The sequence below is a fragment of the Odontesthes bonariensis genome, chromosome 22 (genome assembly GCF_027942865.1).
Source record: "Odontesthes bonariensis isolate fOdoBon6 chromosome 22, fOdoBon6.hap1, whole genome shotgun sequence".
NCBI classification, from domain to species: Eukaryota; Metazoa; Chordata; class Actinopteri; order Atheriniformes; family Atherinopsidae; genus Odontesthes; species Odontesthes bonariensis.
Genome location: NC_134527.1, coordinates 26717375 through 26739445, shown reverse-complemented (window position 1 = coordinate 26739445; position 22071 = coordinate 26717375). Strand labels below are relative to the sequence as shown.

The following is a 22071-nucleotide window of genomic DNA, read 5'->3' as shown; positions in this document are numbered from 1 at the left end:
GAAAACTTCCTACCAATCCAGCAGAAATACAGCAGCTCAAAGAAGGAAGCTCTGTTAGTCTTTCAGTGGATATCAATGTCAGTTTATGCACTTTTTCAAAACTTAACTAACAATATTTAATATTGTTATCATATCCTCAAACTTTGAGACTGAAAGCTAACATGTAGGAAGCACTGCGTTATCATGAGAAAGCCTTTATGATGGACAACATGACGTCTGACTGCTTTCTGATGGACTGCGGGAGGAGGTTCAGCAGGGATAAAAGCTCCTGCGTTCCTTCCCACTGCACCAGAATCCTGCCTGGACTTAAATGTGACCTCAGTGTCACAAAGTGATTAGCAAATGTCCTCAGGGTGTGAGTGTGTGTTCGCATGTGTCTGCTGAGGCGTACGCTTGCCATTGTGCTCTCCTAACACTGTTACATAAGTCACGACAGAACAGACTTTAGAACATACTGTATTACTGTGTGCAAAGCTGTCACAAACATTCACACACACACACCAAACTGAGACGTTTGCTGTCAAATGCTCAGTTGCAGCAGACTCAGACTCAGGATTGTTTTGGGGCGAATGGAAAAGACTAAAAGTTCTCAGAGTTTTGGGTTCATCAAGTCCTGAAACTTCTCATTATTTGCTCCACAACATTATGAGCTACATTTATTGTTTTTCTGCCATTTTGAGCTGCTGGTTACACAAATAATAACAGTTCATGTTTTAAGTTTAAAAAATGGTTGAGATATCACCTAACACATACTCATCTTCAACATTATATTCCCTAAACTGATTGGTAGAGCTGGTTCTGGCAGGTTTACTTACCAGCAGAGCCGGACATTAAAGGGTGAAACAGTTCAGTTACATGTAGGAATTGATTTGTAGGAATTTGAAATGATTTGTAGGAATCATGGTTGGTTTGATATGTGGAATCCTGATTCAGAACTGTTCATACAAAGTTCTGCCGGCAGATATTCAATAAAGCATTCATAACTATGTTTTTACTGGTGTAGAATGAATGAGAAACTATAAAATGTATAATTGATTTTATATTCAAGTTCTCCGCTGGTTGCTCATGTCCTCGGTCAACTGGTTAGTAAAGACATTTTTACACAAGCACAAATTACATGAAAATTTCCAGAGATTTTCTGGATGGGCAGCACGCGAGAATGCAAATATCTGCAGAATTCATTATGTTAGGTTTGGTAGAAGTTTTCCTGTTGGCCCCAAAACACCTCTGGAAAACTGCCCAGTGAGGCAGCGTTTGAATGTAAGAGTTAATCCCCTGGAACATTTGCTGCCAGCACAATGCTGCTTCATACTCTTTCCTGCTGACCTTCATGGTGCCTTCCACTCACTCACTAATGTTGTGGATACATTCAAACACATGTGGTATCGAGATAAACACAAAAACATGAGGAAGTCTCATCCACCATTCTCAAAGTGCTCAAAACAAAACAACAATGTGCACTTTTTGTGTTGTGTATCCTCTGTAGGACTGCACCATCATTATCCAGAAGATCTCATGAGCTCATGTGTTGAAAGACTTAAACGTGCTGTATATCAGTGCATAAAAGAGGCCCTATTCGATGATCCTTCTGTGGCCACAGGTCAACATCTGTGCAAACACAAACAGCAACCCAAATTCGATGTTGTGTCACACGTGTTCTTCAGTTCCTGTCCATGTAGAGTGCACATCTGTACTTTGGATTTTACTCACGTCCACGATGTCCGAGTTGGTCCTGCTCTCGTGTGGCTCGTTGTATTCGGTGTATTTAAGCAGAACTTTGTCCATGTCAGTGCTGGCATACTGAAACAGCTTGTTGGTGCTGTTGAAGATGATGAGTGCGATCTCACAGTCGCACAACACGCTCAGCTCGTACGCTTTCTTCATCAGACCAAACTTGCGCTTGGTGAACGTCACCTATAGAAAAGAGGAAGATGAAGAATTAACTCAATGCACGGCTCTGACTTGTGTCCAGAAATACTTTTTTCTTCTCTTTTCAAAGCAGTTGTTATGATCTCCATCTTTAAACTCCATCTATCTAAGAGGTGTTCTGATGGCCAATTTATTGCTTATTCAATAACACCTTAAGGCTTTTAGAAAGTTTTAAAGTCTGTTATGTGGTTGAACAAGATTCCAAATCACAAGCAAATCTTGCATGCCTCCATGCTGTCAATTTGTGCAAAAAACAGGTTTGGACTAACCAGCTGCGTATACCAGTAGCCAAATGTAGGTTTAAGGCTTGACAACAGAAGGCACTGGGGCTCCAGTTCACCGACTGACTCTGATCGTCACATTTCGGTTGAAGTTTGCTTGGACAGGTGTTTTTTTTCTTGAAGTTCTCGTTTTTTTCTAAACAACTTCAACAGAACGATTCTCAGATGATTCTACGTCACAAACTAACTAGCACAATTTCATAAAACTTGATGAAGGGGTCGACTATAAGCAAAAGAAGAACCAATCCAAATTTGGTGGATCAGGCCTTGGGGGAGAATATGCTCTCGTTTCTTGCAGTGTTTCCCGCAGGAAATTGCTTAGTCAAGGTGGTGAGTCGTCGGGGGGGGGGGGGGTGTACTTGGAATGGGACGGGGTCTGTTAGAGCAATAACAAAGCTGTTTAAGAGCTGTAACACTTTTTTATTTACATTATTAACTATTTACATTAACAACCAGTAGGTGTCGCAATTCAATGTTATCAATGCTATCTTTTAAAGCTGCGGTCGGCAACTTTTTTTTAGTCATATTAGCTTGAACTGTCATGGGATTCTGGAAGTAGAATATTAAATAGGCTGTTTAGGAAAAATAACAAAATCTGTAGCTCCCTCTGAAGCCTGTAATCATGCTTGCAAAAACCGAGCGCTCCCGGCTGTTTTTAACCAATCAAGTTAGGGTGGAGGAATCCTACCTGTCAATCACAGCTTGTGCACACTGAGCGTGAGTCTGCCCCAGCTTGTGTGCGCTCACACTGGTGTGAACTCACGTGCACAACCTCGTCCACAGAGGGGGAGGGGTTTGGGGGGCGATTCTGAGCTTGGTAGAGGTTGGGGGAGGGACCTGAAAGTTGTATCAGTTCGAATTTTCCGACTTTAGACTCGGAATTTTGAAAACCTGCCGACGGCAGCTTTAATGTCTGAGCCTGGCAAAGCATTATTCCTTCAGTTTAAAAAAAAAAAAAAAAAACTTTTTTTTTTTTTTTTTTTTTTTTTTGGGAACGTTGGCAAGGTGGCAGTGCGAGTTTGCTAAGGCGGCCGCCTTGACTACAATGCACTGCGGGAAACACTGTCTTGTTTCAGTCACAAGAACCATCAGTAGGTTAAATGTTGGTATACTGTGACTAAAGTTGGCGCACAGGGCTTGTGGGTGTTTCCAGTGAGTTGGCATTGTTTGGTCCAAAATGGCTGATGTGCCTTCACAGTATGAAAGGCAATACCTTGCATTTCTTATATGGAATGTTGAAAACAAGCTGCAACTCTGGGTTTTAATGCTTTGCTTATAATTGCTCTGTGTGCTTTGGTGCATGTTGTGCACCTTTTAATCTTTGTAACCTGGTGTTTGCTGTGCAAAGGGTGCATTAGAAAAACAGGAAGAGCTGCAGGGAAGAGTGTGCGATCAGGTCTGCCTGTACAAGCGTCTGTAGGACCCATCAAAACCCAAGAAGGTACAGCTATTGTAAATTCTACAAAAATGGCTTAAAAGAAAATGTTAGCACGCTAAAACACGAACACGTGAATCTCCTAAAGTTCAGGATGTGAGCACAGCTTATAGGCATCCATTAATTTCCATCTGTGGTCAGTTGAATGGTATCAGTCTCTGTTTAAACTACATTACCACAGAAAAATATGACAAAATTAAGTATGTATGTTTTTCTCTAAAACCTCTTACAAGCCAGAACTGATGTTACTTTGCTGTGCATCATGTCATGTGATACGTCTCTCTGCCGAAAAGGGAGGTTATGCTCCCTGCTGGTGGCGTTTGTTCTTTTTAAGATAATTCCTCACAGCAGCCTCCTCTGCTCCTCCCGGAGCACCATCACACAGACCAGGGAAGAACTGTGAGGTCAGTCCCGCCTGTTACGGGTCAGGAAGCACATGTGCCCGTACTTCCTGTCAAAACAGGAAGAGAGGAACCGCTCCCCCAGACAGGACTTGTGTATGCGTGTGCGTCCTTGTGTGTGTGCACCCATGCAAAAGTTCCATTGACAATCAACCCTCATTACTCAGTCGTCATGTTACAATGAGCTAGCTGGTGCTTTATGATTGTGAGCATCACATGATGGGAAATCACCAGCTGGAAGAACTGAAGTGATTCTGAATGTAGCTGGTGTTGATCTTTATCTCCAACCACAACTTTACATCATGCTACATTCCCTGAGCTTAAGAAGTCAGGGCTCTTTTCCATTTTGCTTTGCTACTAATAGCAAATTCTCATTAGCAGTTATAAAGTTAATTGGGCAATTTATCGCTCTTTGGCTCCTTCTACAATTTTGGGAAGTAACACCATCATTAAGCATGCGTGTTGTTGTTTGTCACGTTTGTCTCTGTGTGGCCCTGTGATGGACTGGCGACCTGTCCAGGGTGTACGCCGCCTCTCGCCTGATGACTGCTGGGATAGGCTCCAGCCCCCCCACAACCCGACCTACGGATTAAGGGGGTATAGAAAATGGATGGATGGATGGATGGATGGATGGACACCATCATTAAAACAAATCTCCCTCTGAGCCCTGCACATGTACAGCCATACACGTGAATTTGTTGTGATGTTGAAGAGGCCACAAAGAGGCCATCAAAAGCCCACAAAAATGTCAAGCAACTGTAAAGCAAAACATTGCCGTGCAGGGCAGGAAACCAAAGTCGTGAACTGCAGTATCTCAGCCCCCAGGTGTTCCAGAGCAGTTTCAGACCCAACAAAAGTCAATGTGGTTCAAAACATGGTCAAAAGCACAGTTTTAAGGTCCACAGACTTCTTCAGTGTAAAGCTGCTTTAATAAAACTTTATCTAATGTTTACATCTTTTGTTTATTAGATCAACATTTACAAATAAAATATTTTGTGTTTACTTTGTAAGCTAACTTTATGGGAAAAATGCAGAACTTGCGATTGATAAAGCAGAGTTCAACACATGACATTGAGCCTAAAAGAGGGATCAATACCAGCTGCCCAGGGTCCAACTGTAGATGAAGGAAAGGTAAGTATTTAATAAGACAGCCAGTCAGGTATTTTTCTATCAGTTTGCTGTGTGTGCTGGTGTGAGCTTTCGGGTTAGATACTGTACGCTCTGTCATAGATTTTAACATGCTTAAAAGAATATTTGTGTCCAAATGTACACACCCTGTGGAAGAGGAGAGAGTACTGCTGTTGAGCAGATAACGGCACGGTCTAAAACTATCTACTATAAACAGAGCTGTAAAGACATGGTTCAAACGGAGCTGCTGTTACAGTGATTTCATTAACATCTCAGGAAATTGTAACAGACTGAGAAAAAAGGCGAAATATGTCACCTTTCACAGTGTTTTAAATGAATAGGTGTGTCAAAACCTGAACATTACATTAATTTAGCACACTTCTACACTTAGACACTTCTATCCAAAGCAACTTCAAGTCATGAACACATGGGGTAATTTTGGGGTTCAGTATCTTCCCCACCATACTTGAACATGTAACTGCCCCCAGTTTAAACCAACGGCTGTACACCACCAGTTTCTCCATCAGTTATGTATGTGTTTGGAGAGCCGTGCATTGGTTACTTTTGTTAATTCTACATCTGGGTGACTGAATTCAGATTGACACATTTTCTGAACCACTTCTAATCATCTGTTTGCTTACATGTCTGTTCCGTTCATCCATAATCCGCGCTATCTGAATCTTTTTTCTCCCCATCTCTGCTATTTTTCCCGTCGGCTTTTCCTCTTTTTCTTTTTGTTGGCTCTTTCGGCTCCTTCGATTTACTTCTGGGTCCTCAAAAGTTTTCACTTCTCAAATCCACTCTGCTGTCTGGCACCTGCAGAGAAACAGCAACAAAACTTCTTTAGTCTCAAAATTAAAGGAGTTCAACACAAACATTCACAAACATTTGAAAGAGGTCAACAGTCTCTGTTACAAAAGACCTTCTGGTTTGAAACTGCAGATGGGGCAAAACAACGAGAAAAGGCATCACTTCCAGCCACGCTCTCATTGGAAATTAAATGAAAAGATTGCAAAACAAAACCAGACATGTATGGCCGTTATATCTAATTATAAAAACTGGACAGTGCGGGGGTGCCGTGTCATGCTTTGGTGCAGAGTTTAACTGCCATGCACGTACAGACAGGCAGCATACTGTCTGTTTGCATGTCACTGCTGCTGTATCCCCGACACACCCATAAACCAGCTTCCTCGCGGGGTTAACTGTGCCCTCAGGAGGAAGTGAAACAAGCGGGCATGCCAGAATGCAAATAACACAGACTGAGGAGTCTGGCTTTGTCGTACGCTGAGTAAAAAACATCTGCAGATTTTCAAAAACCACACTTTAGGACAGGAATTTCTTCTTAACCGCTGGCCAGAAGACTTCCTCACTGGGTGGAGCTGAATTGGGACCGGCGAATGGGAAACACCTCGGCTGAGCTAAAAATACTTGTCACTGATGTTTGCCGATTATTGTTCACAATCATCCCCGAGCAGGTTGATTTACAGCTCACAAACACTCACTTCACTGCCTACAAAGACAACTGTTGCCATAGGGGTGTGCAAAATAATCGTCATGACGATGCATCGAGATTCTAATTTTCGCAATCTACTGCATCGATTCTGGACGCCAAGTATCGATTATTTAAAAAAAATAAAAAATAAAAATAAAAAATTATTATTTTTTTTTTTTTTTTTTTTTTTTATGCCTTTAATGATAGGACACATGTAATTGATACATTTCGCTGCAAGGGATGTTTGCAATATATATATATATATATATATATATAGTTTTATAAAGCCTATGCACTTTTTTGTCTGTACTGATCATCCCTATTTTGTTATTTTAAGTTTTATAAATCCTATGCACTTTTTGTGATGAGTGTGTCCAGTAATAGTAATATTTGTGTCCAGTAATATTTGTTTTAATGGCAATACCTCCAAAAGTTGTTTCAATAAATACAGTTATGAATTGATTTGCTTTGAATTATGTATCAATTGAAGACACTATCCAGATCATACACAGCCAGTCAGCCACTGGTAATGGCTGTATTTTTTTTTAAGTATGTTCAGTGAAAATATCGCAATGCATCGCGATGCATCGCAATAATTCAAGTATCGTGATGCATCGTGATAGAATCGCATCGTGGCATGTGAATCGTGATTCGAATCGAATCGTGACTTCTTTGCCAATACCCACCCCTATGTTGCCAGCACTGTTTTACATCACTACATTAAGAACTTGTTGAATAACCTGCCTTCACAAGGGTCATGTCCCAACAGCTTGGATATTCCTCATAGAAAGTTAAGCCCAAAATTACTGACACCAGTTCTAAGTTTTGAAATACAGAGACCAACCGGTTTCAAAGTGAAAGTGACCAAACTAAAATATAAATAAAAAACATTTTGTTTTCTGAAAGACTTTAACATAAAAGATTAATCTGATTCCATCAATAATTAAAATGTTTACCTTTGTGTGAGTGACCGAAGCAAATCATTACATTTATTTGAAAAAAATGCTGAAGTCTTTGAGGTAAAGACTCGAGTTGTATTCTGGTTCAAATTAGCTGCTTCAAGTGTTTATTCAAGACAATCACTGATCATGATATATAATTTGGACAGACCAGACTAAAGTGGAGATGTTTGGTCATAATACACAGCAGCACGTTTGGAGAAAACCAAACACAGCATAGCAGCATAGCAGCACAAACACCTCATACCAACTGTCAAGCACGGTGGCGGAGGGCTGATGATTTGGGCTTGTTCTGCAGCCACAGGACCTGGGCACCTTACAGTCATTGAGTCCACTATGAACTCCTCTAGAGTCAAATGTGAGGTCATCTGTCTGACAGCTAAAGCTTGGCTGGAACTGGGTCATCAACAGGACAATGATCCCAAACACGGCAGCAAATCTACAACAGAATGTCTGAAAAAGAAAAGAATCAAGGTGTTGCAATGGTCCAGTCAAAGTCCAGACCTTAACCGGATTGAAATGCTGTGGTGGGACTAGGGGTGGGAATTGTTAAGAATTTAGCAATTCCGGTTCCATTATCGATATCCCTTATCAATTCAGTTCCTTCTCGGTTCTCTTATCGATTCTCATCCGGTTATACATAGTACAAATGGCTTTGGTTGCAGAAACACTTTAATTTCAAGTATGCACCAACATTTTATCTATTTTCGCCTCCGTCTTCGGGAACCGGCTCCCAGTAGTTGGAGTTCCCAGTAGTTTGAACTCCCAGTAGTTCGAGTTCCATTAACTCCATGTTTACGGTCATGAAGGAACATACGACTAAAAGGCTCAGGGAAGAATGTGTGATCCAGTGTGAGCAGAAGGACCAGTGCATGAGGCGTGTGTTAGCGCCATGTGACCTGTGTCCAGCTTAAGAGCTTGGGTCGGTGAGTTAAATGGATGTTCACACACGCAGATACAGACGTGCACAAACACAAAACACATGCACGGGTGGCTTTCTTGGCAGCGTTTCACTGCTGTCATCACAGCAGCGGTGAAGACACAGGAGGTGCGATGGGTTTCAGGAGCAGGCAGGATGAAACGGAGAATAAGACGAGGATTGGTGAGGACGTAGGTCGATGATGAAGTTGTGAGCGCTCTGACAAAAAGGAGAAAAGGACTGTGGCGCGACTTTTCATTCGGCACGTTCATTTCTGCTTTATTTTTCAGTTGGTCAAAATAAAGAGAATCAATGAATTCAAGCAAATTGAAGCTAATGAAGTGAAAATTAAATGCTTTTCATGATCCTAAATTACAATAAATCCAAGTATCGACCATTTTTATTCTTTAAAAGCAGAAACAGCTGACATGTTCACAAAAGCTGCTTCCTTACAGCCACAAAGGCATCGACTCCTTAAAAAAAAGAGACAAACTTCAAAGTGTGGATTAAGAGATTTGATGGAAACAACTTGTGGTGCAGATTTAAACTTAATTTTCAGAGAAACTGTTTGTTTAATAAAGAACAACCTTTTCATTGTTCTAAATTGGTGGTTTCCATCTTTCAACTGTTATTGCAAATATGTTTTTTAACACAGGGCTAATATATTTAGGTATATCACAGTAAAGTATAAACTTAAATATATTGGCAAATATAAGCACATAAAGAAAATTAGCATCTGTTGCCAGTTTACTAAACCCATCCTTTGAAGTTTTGAGCTCAGTTTTGCTGTAGTTTTGTCTTCTGCAAGCTCACAAATCCCGACTGGTTTAAAGTGTGGAAATGTTTGGCAAACAGGCTGGTTTACACATTCAGTTCTAGTTTTCCTCAGTTAAAAGTCATCAAAGCAGCAAAAAAACCTAAACTATTTAGATTACCACTCTCAACAAAATAATAACACACAACTTCTAACAGGTGGGATGCAGCACATCAGCTGTAAATGCTAAGACATTAGTCTTCTACACTATAATGTTTGCAACTGAACACGGACTGTTTTTTAACACCTTAAAAAAACAAGCAGCATCAGTTCAAATCAACTAATATAATAATCAGCTTCACACCACTTCTCTGTTGCTGTCTGCCTCTTGTTTTCAGCAGCAGGAATGCATTAACTGATAGCTTCTGACATGATTAATGTGTTTTTGCAACAACAAAACAAAAAAACATTAAGCGATAGGATCAGAATCATCCGCAGCAAGCAGCGACATGACGGTTGAGTGTTACATGAATATTTGGTGTGTGAGTCACTCTGCCAGCGAGTCCTCCTCGCTGTAGGACGACAATACAACACTAAATTTAGAGCGCTCACAGACACGCACACTCAGCACGCTGGAGTAAAAGAAAAAAAAAGGATCTTTAAGCCGAGACGGGAAGATTGCCTAAAACAATAACAATCAGTGTGGAGGTTTGATCTTTTCCAGGATGACGGCAGATCTCCACCCAGCTCACCCTCCTGTACGCCCACGCACACAAACCTCCCAGCTATTTATAGACTGTTCGAAACAGTAGGACTCCAAAAATAAATGAGTGAACTTTTTACCCCAAACAGCAATACGACTGGTTTCTGGTTGAAAGACAGAAGAGTGAGCGCTGAACAGGGGAAGAGATGGAAATCAGCTGTCTCACACTCCTCAGCTGCTCCCTCGACAATTAATTTCCAAAACGCCGAGCCTGCTGTACACAGCAGAGAGCAGAAGCTAATGGATGACAGGTGGCCGTGCCCTTGTTGGCAGGACGCTGTGGATGTGTGAGGGTGAGGATGGGTGGAGGGCTGCAAGGGTGAGAGGTGAGGGTTAGGGGGAGTCTCCATCTTGGGGCTGACAGGAGGTGGATGGACAGCTGTGAATGCTCCCTGATGCTGAGTGGTTTTTAGGTCTCCCTGGAACTGATTTGGAAATGATAGACCATGTCTGTTAAAGGCAAGGACAATAAGAGTCCTGTGATCAATATACCATATTAACAATCGATCAGATGAGACTTTTTGATGTTCAGACAGGATTTATGTTATTGCCTACCATGAGATTTTAAACCAGAAAATTATGCGTGTAATTTTTCTTCCCCAATTGCCACTCATCTAATCAGAATCAAGAGCTACACCTTGTAAGCTCCTCGCTGTTCAGTTCAAGTTTTCCATTCCACAACATAAAGTCATCTTTAAGGCATTTTAACAGAGGCAAACCCAAAAAAATTCCCTTTGAACAGTATTTGGTTTCTGACAGTTGGGTAGGGATTGGGGTATGCGATGCTGGTGGGAGCTAAATGTGGCCATAACAGCTGCAGATGTCTGTCACCTCATGTCTTTCCATCTTCCCACCAACAGACTTTTTTATGTTCAATCCTCTAGTCTGAACTAGTAGATTCAGCTCAAAACATTTTCCAGTTGTACATTAACTTGTACTTTTGTTTGCAGACACTATGAACCCAGAATATTTCATGTTTTCTCATACAACCCCATACCATCACAGAGCCTGGCTGCAGGGACTGTTTGCTGACAACAGTCTGGATGCTCCTTTAGCTCTTTGGTCCAGAGCACACGGCGTCCATTTCATCCAACAAAGATCTGGAATACTGATCGGTCTGACCACAATACACGTTTCCACTGTGTGATGGTCCATCCCAGATGCCTCCGAGCCCAGACAAGTGGATACCACCTCTGGACGAGGTTAACAAAAGGCTTATTTTCTGCAGAGTAAAGTTTGTGAATGGAACTCTGTATTGTAGTGCTTGACAAAGGTTTCCCACAGTAATCCCTTGTCCATGTGGCTCTATCAGCTATTGATGAATGACGGTTCTTGATGCAGCACCGTCTGAGGAATCAGAGATCCCAGGTGTCCAGCTTAGGCTTGCTCCCTTGTCCTTTACACACTGAAATTCCTCCAGATTCCTTCAATGCTTTAATGATATTCTGCATTGTTTTAAACACTTCAGTGATTTAGACTTTTTTTGGAAGGATTTGCAGGCCTAACATATAAACAATTATGTATATAACGAATTAAATAAATCTGAAAAGACTAAACTTGAAATATATTGGGTTCATATTGTCTGTATTTATATAAAAATCTAAATTAATCTAAAAAGTTTTTCTTCCTTTATTTCTGCATTTTTCATAATGATCAACCTACAAACTGATATGGTTCTCCGGGAAAGATCTGTATGGAGTTGAATAGACATTCAGCTACAGTTAGGTAATTAAAAACAGTCAATTAAAGGCTTTTCCAAATACTGTGTAACATCAATGAACCCTGAAAGACTTACAACAACAATTAAACTAATTCCTTACCAATTAGTGACGCAGATAATCCTAATGATAAAACAGGTGCAAAGATCAACAACTCTGATTGATATCCACGTGATAATCACTTCAGGGATGGTGTGTGTCTCCCACACAAACCCTCTTCTGTCTCAACCCCTCTGATAGCAGCCTGCAGCTCTTTTCTGTATGTTGTGAACTGACTTTATCACTGTGGAGAGAAGCATGAGGTACATTACATTGAAAAATGCGGCACAGGCTTCGAGGCATCCGAGTATCTGTTTGTTTGCAACAAACTCTCTATTCAGAACTTATTAACTGCAGTTAAAGCTACCAAACATGTCAACATAAAATAGTGAGCTGAATAAAAGAAAACTACCATCACATGTTATAAACTCCTCATTAAACACTTTATCAACTCATTAAATCTGATGGATGAAGCCCCCACCACAAATAACCATTTAATCTTAAGGCCTTCATCAGCCCATATCGATGCTGTACAACTGCATCCTAACATATTGACTGTCTGATTTACCTTGTACAGCTTAGACGAATTAAAAGAACCTTTAAATAGTTTCCGGTCCACCATCTGTTTGGTTTTGATGGAAACGTGGACCTGAAGGTTCAGGAACTTCCAAATTGTGGGAAGTTGGAGAACCGAAAGTGGCTGATTTGTGAAGTAGATGTGCATTATAAAACATCCTTCTAAAATCTCTAAACACTCTACAGTGAGTGTAGGTTAAAAAATTCAGATGTTCATGTAAATTCTTTGCAGAGCATGATGGTGGACTTTTTCTACTGGGAAAGTTTACTAACAATATTCAAAGTTCCTGGAACTTTTGGTGGAAAAGCAACTCATGAGTTTGAATAAAGGCCAACAGCTGATTTCCAAGCACGTGTTTGCTGTCACAGAGCTCTGCAATGCTTTTAAAAGTCCACAAAGCACATCAAACACGTTTGGGTGTATGAAATGAGGCAGAGCAACATATCAACAAAGTGTCTCATCGACTTCTACAAACAAGTGGACTAAATTACAGATTAAAACCCCTTTTAGGGTTTTAGACGTAGAGCTCAGAAGTAACCCGATCTCATACATGTAGTTTGGTTAGGGATACTCCTCTATAAGCGGCGAGTGATTCACTTTGTGTTACAGACACTGAACCACATGCTCAGCGTAAGTGAAAAATCCCATGGACATTTACAGCATCTTTACAAGGATTCTTTGTCTCTTTGTAAAGATTTGAACAACTGTAAAACAAGCCAGGAACTTTACTCTGTTGGTTCTTTCACCATTTAAATCAAAACTTTATCATTTCAAACTCACACACGCACACAAAAAAAGCAGGCATCCTGTCAGTGGATGAAAAAGTAACAATCCTGCACTGAGACTATGTCGATGGTACGTTGGAAACATTTGTGAATGCACTAAAAAAGCCTTCATAGTGTAAAACTCTGCTTAACATTGTTAAAATGAGCTTTGAAGAAGTCCAATTCAAGCCGATTACAATCCAATTAATTGTAATCCAATCAAATTCAGTTACCCTTAGGAGTCTGGAATACATATATTGTAACCTAATATTCCAGGAGAATCTCAGATATCAGTTAGATGAAGAATTATTTGTACTGGACACTGTGACAAGAAAATATTGGGCTTTGAAGCTGAAAAAAAAGTGAAATATCTTGTAAAAACACCTTTACTACATATGAATTAAAACTATGAGACTGCTATATAAAATCTGCTTTTTTCACATGGGCAGCAGAACATGAAAAATAACCAAGTAAATACATAATTAATGTCTAAGATGTAGTACTGACTATATTCCTCATATAAATGTCACAGGATGACTGCAAACTGATCATTTACTTGTAGTTGTGCGATGGAATCAACAAACGAACAAACAACAAATGTCTGCTTCATCTTTATAAGCAAATGCCAGCTGTGGAGTCGCTTTTTTTTCTTCTTCTGTTTTTGCATCCCCCGTGCAAGTGAACCAGTTTTGTCCATCTTCACAGAAAGTGGTGAAAACCCTGGATACTCATTGGTTTATAGATTGATAGACAGTTGAATCAAACAATGGGTGAATTCACAATGAAGGCGCTGACTGATTATCTATCCCAGAAGGCATTGCATGCTGCCTTTGTGGTCCAATAAGAAGCTTGGTAAATCTCCAAACCCACCGCATTCACGACAGACGACAAAAAGACAATGTAAATTTATGTAAAAATTATTTCCGTGCGTAATTCCTAAGAGTTCCTAAGGGTTCAATTCCAAATGAGTCATATTAAGTCAATTCTTTAAAAAGTTGCCTAGTTAAGGAAACCAAGAGACCGCATTGAAACTCCTCATTTCAATCGCCCGTCCTGAGTGTGCATGAGGCGACGGTGGAAATATCCCAGAAATTAAATTATTGAAATGTTGTTTCCATTATACTCTTGTTTGGTTCTTGTTAGGACAACTACTTCTTCTACTGAATTACTACGACTAGCTGTGGCCTATACCGCCTCTCTCTGGCGACACTACAGAGACAACGTTTTGTCGCTTCAAGCCATCAAACATGTTTGATTCACATTTGTTTTCGATGCTTTTCAAAAGATCGCTTCTTTGCTTGCGATAGTGAATGAAAACCTCCTGAAGAGTGCGACGATTGATTCGGTTCTTTCAATTCAATAAATTCAATTCACTTCAGTTTTATTTATAAAGCGCCAAATTCCAACAAAGATACAGCCCAATTCAAGCCAATTACAATTCAATTCATTGTAATACAATCCTAATCCAATCAAATCAAATTAATTAAATTCCAAATGAGTCCAATTCACACAAAGCCAACTGAAAAAAATTCATGGCTAAGGAAACCAACAGATTGCACTGAAACTTCTCTTTGATCCAATCCCCCGTCCTGAGCGTGCATGAGGCCACTGTGAAGAGGAAAAACTCCCTTTTAACAGGAAGAAACCTCCATCAGAACCAGAACGTTTTGTCAGACCAACACACAAATACCTTAAAATGTGGTAGAATCCAGGAGTTCAGCAAATATTCAAAGAATTTCACTTTGCAAATAAGTCCTCGAGTACCAACGATAACAATCACACATGTGATCACGTGACCAATCAGCTGTTTTAGCTTCAGGAGAATAAACATGGAAAATATTCTGTAACATAACTAAAATATAATCAGAACAAATAAAAACGACTTTTTACTTGGTTTTGTTCATGTTTTCTTCTTCCAACTTTTATTTCCGATTAGCAACGACTGCTCTACGAAAACCATGTGCCACGTAACCTTTAGCGCCACCTGCTGACCAAACTGAACAAACTAGCTTATTCACTCCAAACCAGCCTGAAGTGGTTTTAACTTGTTATTTTTCATGCAAAACTGCTTCCATTTTCTTTCCTGATAATATAGACTCTTCAAGTTTTAATATCCTGAGATCAAATCTAAAAAACTTAACTTTTAGTCTGTAACTAGGTACCATTTTCAGACTAAAACTGTATTTTTTTAACATTAAAAACTAAGTAATAGCTAAAAATGTGATTTAAAGCTAAGTTGTCATATTAGTTTTTCTAATTTCACCAACATTCAGAAAAATAAACTTTAGAATTACAAGTTGGTTTGAAGACTGTAACTAGCTCATTTAAAAAGATCTCATGAAAGAGTCAAATTCAGGAAGCTGGAGGTTTGTTAGTGTCGATATGAGCTGCTTTACAGTCAGACTCACTCCTGTTCACCTTGATAAAAAGAAAAAACCCTCAGGTTTAGTAAGATATGTTGGCTTGTTGTAATATTTATGTAAACCTTTTTTAAACAGCTGAGGAGTCACGCCCATCTATAAAACATAGGCTACAAACATGCTGCAACACAAAAGAAACAGATGTTAGTTTGGAAGTTGTGTAAGAGTTTCAGTAAGAGTTTAAATCAGACAGAGTTGTTTTATTCGACTTACAGCCTCCAACCTTTCTTCAAGAAAAATAAAATCAATTTACAGTCAAAAGTCTCTGGAAGCAGCTTCTTAAACTTGAATAATGTTCAATTTCTACAATCAAACCTATATATGGAGGAAATCTGTGTTTCAGTAGAGCTTAAGTAGCAAACCATTAAAGAAAAAGTCTAAATTAATCAGCTAAATTAGCCAAAGAGTCCAAATTTGAAGATCAAACCTTTGATAAAAGGAAAAGCAGCTGACACCTTTTTGGTGTTGCTTAAAAACTATTCTTCAATTATCCAAATTGTTTCCACATCAGCTCTGACTGCTTTGTTTCTGGGACACACACAGCCCATAATGAGGGGTCAGTAACAAGTCTGCTGCCCCGGGGCACCTCAGGGTTCGCTACTGATTAACTATTGTGGATGAATCCTTGTCAGCATTTTGGTTTCCATCAGTTTCTAACTTTCTTACCCTGAGCTGCTGCAGATAAGTGAAATGTCTTTCATACCAGTGCGATGAATCCGTAACGGGAAAATGCCCAGAGTATTTCCACCAGTCTCAGCCGGGAAACTCGACCTGTCCGCTGCTAAAGCCCGACCTGCAGCTCCGGGCTCTGATCTACAAGCCGCCGGGGAAGTGTGGGAGTAAAAGTTATCCAGAAAGTGAGCAGCTTCTTGTGACTGAGAGAGGAAAAGCCCCGCGGACAGAGAGGAGGATGACCCGGCTCCTGTTTCCTTCCTGTTGTTTATCTGTCAACCGTCGTGTCAAGCCCCGCATCACGCTCACACACACACCCACCCTTTTCCCACACAGGCGCACAAACAGCCGAAGGTGAGGCCGCTTACCTCCAGCTCAGTCCCGCATGTCTTATGACGTCCCGCTGCCTCGTGTCTCCGTCCAGCGGTTCAGCTCTGTCCATCTGCGACTCTCCTCCCCCTCCTCCTCCTCCTGCTGCTGAGAGCACGCGCTTCTCAGGCTGTCAGCGAGCACCTGGATGGAAGTCGGGAGGCGCACACGCACACACATACACGCAGGCGCACGAACACAGAAAATGGGGGGGGGGGGGGGGACGACATCAGAAAAGAAAAGTAGATTTTTTAAATTTAAAAATAAAACCAGAACGAGTTTTATGAGGATTTTTTTGCTTTAGTTTGTTTTAGTTGATTTAAATGTATATTTTCAACAAGTTTTCAGACTCAGCTCAGGTTCACCACTGCCTCTCAGTGGAAACAGCCCAAAGTACAACTTTACTCACTTTAAAGTTTCAGGGACTGTGGTATTGTTAAAACCAGTGTTGAAAAAGTATTCCAATCTTTTTCATGTGTAAAAAAGCAATAATTAATCTAAAATATTCAATCAATAAGTAAATTATTTGATCATCTGTAAATTCATTAGAAATGTGAAAAAATCAGCTGGTTTAATCTTTTTTAATGTTACAATTTGATTTTTGTCTTTAACCCACATGACTTCTGGACTGTTAGTCAAAGTGCACTGTTATTTTTCCATTAACCTCTCAACTGCATAAAATAACATCTGCAATTACATTTTATAAATTTGACACGATTCAGTGTCAATTTGAACAATTTATCGATTTTTAGAAATCCTTTTTTGAAGATAAGATACTATAAATTTCAGTTTCTCTTAAGATTCCTCAGTGTTTTAACATTAATAGCTCTATTAATTAATGGAAATATGATAAGCATATATATATATAATGTATTATAAGCAGATTAATACTTTAGTACAGAAGTTTAAGCAACAAAATGTAGGAAGTTTTACCACCAGCTGCTCCTTTATGAAAGTAATTTTAAAGCTAATTTTTCTTTCTAAAATCTTGATGTGAATTTCTCTTAAATGAATAATTTACTGGATACAAAGGAGTTGAAATACCTGTAAATTCTACATAAACTCAGTATTTGGGTATATTTTTTCCATTAAACTAGTATAATAAACGTTGTTAGTTTGAATGAATAAAGAACTTAAACTTAAAACTGGAATAATTGTGTCTTTTGATGACAACGTTCCATATTCATATGAACGTATAATAATCATAATCTATTGTTCAAACCTTTGACCTGATTCAGATCCAAGTGCTTTTTCTTTTTGTCAAACCTTTTCAGAAGAAACAAGTAACAATCACAATATTATCAACTTTTTGACCTTGTTGGCAAACTGTTGCTCATTCTTTTAGAACTTCTTAAACCCTCAGGTTTTTTTTCTTGATGCCTCTTAAAGTAACTAGAGAATTCTACTCCTGTAGGATGTAACACTACTGTCATGATAACAAATCTCCCTCTGAGCCCTGCACACATACAGCCACACACGTGAAGTTGTTCTCAAGTTGAAGAGCCCACAAAGACTCCATGAAAAGCCCACAAAAATGTCAAGCAACCATAAAGGAAAAATTATGTGATGCAGGGCTGGAAACGTCTCAGCTCCCAGACGCTCCGGGACAGTTTCAGGGTCGGGAACAAAAGACGAGTCAGAAGCACTTAGTTTAAAGGTTCTCAAACTTCTCTAGTGTTGCTTTAACAATCATAACATTGATGTATTTTGAATTGTCCACACTGAAGGTGTTTAAACCCCATGTTTGGTCTCCACCAGCTCCTGAAAGAAAAGAGCAGCAGCTGGTCTCTAAACGCTCTTAGAACCAATAGCTCAGCAGATACATCCTGACAACTGTTGCTTCTGCACAGTCGTCTTTTACAGACACCAACCAGCCATGAAATTAGAGCCACTGACAGGTCAACACTGATTATCTCATTACAGTGATAACTGACAGTGGGTTTGATATATTAGGCAGAAAATTAGCATTCTGACCTTGAAGTTGGAAGCAGAAAAATAAGCAAACATAAAGACTTGACAACTGTGACCTGGACAACTGTGATGGCCAGATGGTCTGATTTCGAGCATTTTTAATTAAAGTTAGAATGTATTTTCATTACTAACTGTGCTACAAATGACTACATTAATCTTTGTCAAATTGCACACAAAAGCAGACAAATTCCATTTCACATCGGGAAATTAAGTTGTTGAATATTACAGTAAAAAAAAGTGTCTGAATCGTCAGTTTGTGCTGCAACAATCTCACATTCATCAAGTAAATACAAACACATCTGCTGTAATCAACATTTTCACATCTATACCAGATTAACAGCATGTGAGCTGTGGGATTATCTCTGTGGGTCCTTTCAGCCTGTTTTAGCTCTTTGTTTTTGCTTTAATGTTATCCGAGTGTTTTCTGTCTGTGGACGAGCGTCAGAACAAAAATGAGTAACACATGTTTGAGGTCACTTAGAAACGTCTCTGGTTACACAGTTTGACCATCGTTGATCATTCACTTTACCCTTACTTTAATCTTTCAACTCTTTTATGTGGTTTAGGTTTAAATCTGCAGCTTTCCAGACAACGACAATCTTCCTGAAGAGGCGATCAACTCAGAAAACAGGAGGTCAAACATCTTCAAATCATCAGTTTCTTTTTATCCTCTCTTTTATTTATAATGGAAAGTGATATATATGTATTTCTGTGTTATACATTTCTTTTTTTTTTTAGAAAAAAAACAATTTAATCAGATAGATATCATTCAAACCAAACTTATTTAACATTAAAGAATGGTTAGAGCACATTTGGAATATTTTGGGTTGGACTAAAGCTGACTGGAAACTTAAGTGAAGTTAAATATCATCGACTCAGCAGCTGAAAAAATAAAATCTTAAGTATTTTTACTTTTTATTTTCTTGATTGATTGAGGCCAATGGAAACATAATTTCATGCCTGTATGAAAGAACAACATCAGGTTGAATAATTGCATCCCCATCTCTTCTGTCTGTTGCAGTTTGTTTGATCTTTTTGAAAGATATAATGCTTTACTTTGCCAATGATATATTACATATGTTTTTATACAAAAGTCCTGATCAGCCCTAATTTCTTTATATATTTCTATAAAAACAGGAAATAGGTGCAGTGATTTACTGAAACATAAATATAAATACAGTATATAAGGCAGAAAGTGAGCTCTAAAGTGAATATTTTTTCTGAGCACCTTTATTCTCCAACACAGCTTGAATCTGTTATAGCTTCTGCTGCCACCAAGTGGTTAAAAAAAATCCCCTATTCCTGTTTTAATCTTAAACTTCCATCTCTAAGTTTTGGAGTAAAATTTAATTTCTTTTTTACTTTATGCATTAATAAGCAGTTATCTGACAGAACTGATGCTGTCACATTTATCCCGTTTCAGCCAACTCACCTGCGCTTTCTGTTCAGTCTTCACCTGGAAGGATCCCCAGCAGCTCCAGCTGTGGGCATGCACACTCAATCCCTTGTATCAAACAAGAACAGAATTTATAAGAACCAAAAAATAGTGAATAAAAGACGCGATGTTAAGCCAGACCAGCTGGCTTACGAGAGGGGCACCCAGTACTGGGCAGCGTTTGGATCTGAGCTGTCTGCAGACTGAGCAGCTGAGGTAGTGCGACACGCAAACGCCGCCCCCTCCGACCCACTAGCACACACACATTCACACACCCTGTGAACTCTTGAGTGCATGTCTGTGGAGGAGCATGCTCACCTGTCGCTGTCACTCACTGTATATTTAGCTATGAGGTGTCACTGATGCTGCCTGTGTGTGTGTGTGCAGGGGAAAAGAATGTGTTGCTGACACTCTGGGGCCTCTGTGGGCCTTGGTGTGAGAGCCCAGGATTACTGACCCAAAGGCCTTCGGCTCGACACATCACACACACACACACACACTTGCACGCAGATGAAACCTGCCAGCGTGTCCCAGATATCAGTGCTCAGAGCATCTGCTTGGCGGAGGATTACGCTCAGCTGTCCCCTCCTGTCAGACCAGAGCAGTCGGAGGAAAAGGCGACATTATGAATCCATCACGGATGAGACCATTGAATCAGAACACAGAACTCATGTTTTTATATGTCCCAAATGATCTCCAGCTGGTTGTCAGACATTAGTGTGCTTGTGTTTTTCAAACTAAATCTGTAAAACATAATGCATGAATTATGGCATCAGTTATTTCTTTTTTTTGGGGGGGGGGGGCTTTTTATGCCTTTAATTATAGGACAGTTGGAGAGAGACAGGAAGCAGGGGGCAGAGAGAGGGGGCAGACATGCAGCAAAGGGCCTCTCGGTGCGGGACTCGAACCGGGGCCAGCTGCAGCGAGGACTATAGCCTCTGTATATGGGGCGGCTGCTTAACCCACTACGCCACCGACCGCCCCGGCATCAGTTATTTCTAAATGTTTCTAAAAAATTTCTAAAAAAACTAAGAGGTTTGTCTCAAACTCTAAATGAGCCACAAACAGAGTGATGTCTGACATAATTAAGGATCCAGCCCATGTTTTCACAGCTTGTTTGACTCAGACAGAAGTGCAAACAATCACTGCCACCTTTTTTTATTTCCCTCCACCTTTGGTGTAGAGAGGAGCTCTAACCGCTCGTTGGAGGGGGAGAGATGGGATTACATGCACAGTATGTTTCTGTTGGGGTGAATAAGGCAAAGGATTTATGCAAACCAACGGTGGGGAACTTAAAAATAAATAAATTTCACCCACCGGAACATTTGGCACATTCCTTTGAGCCCATCTGTATGTTGGAAGAAGGTAATCATGCAAAAAGTTTATCTTTAGGTGGAATAATCCTTTACACCGTAGCTGTTTCCTCTCCATCAGACTGAAGCTCGCTGAGCTACAGAGGAGGATGGAGGACCCTGCTGAGCGTCTTTTAGTAGCATCATGACACATTTTTAACAAACATACAAGGAATTTAGAAAATGGGAAAGTACAGAAATGAAAAATTTTGCACACACTTTCAAAAAAGTATATTTAAATTAAAATGGGGGTTTTGGAGATGATGGGAGATGATGGGAACTCTTTTTTTTAAGAGTCTAATCTTTTTTCTGCAAAAGATTGCTGGTTTGAGACTTGTGCACAATGTTTCAATTGTTACATTTCAACTGCACTCTCATCCACGAATCGTTCTAATGAAATAAATGGTTAAACAACAATCTGGGTTACAGCTTTCACATTTTGATTCCTGTCATGATGCATTAAAGTTATAGGACAGGAATCAACACCCTCAGGATCCGCACCACCTCACAGTTTACAGTCACGTATTGTGGACAAATGTACAGAAGGTTACTGTCCAGATCCAGCCCTCATTTCTTTTATATTTGAAGAAAACAAGAAAAATGCAAACATAGATATGAATAACTCAGCCTTTCCTCCCTGTTTCCCTTCCTTGAGAATGGCTTCTTGACAGCCACCCTTCCATGGAGACCATT

The 22071-nt window shown here is 39.9% G+C and overlaps 1 protein-coding gene across 5 annotated transcripts in view; it reads right to left on the bottom strand.

Annotated features, from left to right (window-relative positions):
* Positions 1-20236, bottom strand: part of LOC142373273 (myocyte-specific enhancer factor 2C-like) — a 42744-nt gene extending 22508 nt beyond the window's left edge. For 2 of the 5 annotated variants that reach the window (XM_075456454.1, XM_075456458.1), the window contains exons 1-4: positions 20024-20235; positions 16620-16764; positions 5816-5990; positions 1711-1914 (exon numbers count right to left, since the gene is read on the bottom strand). In XM_075456454.1, coding sequence (XP_075312569.1) covers positions 1711-1914; positions 5816-5869 — 258 coding nt within the window. In that variant the 5' untranslated portion in view covers positions 5870-5990; positions 16620-16764; positions 20024-20235. Of the gene's footprint in view, positions 1-1710; positions 1915-5815; positions 5991-16282; positions 16463-16619; positions 16765-20023 lie in introns of those variants that run through there. The other 3 variants (XM_075456456.1, XM_075456457.1, XM_075456455.1) reach the window with 3 other exon arrangements.
* Positions 20237-22071: the final 1835 nt, after the last annotated feature.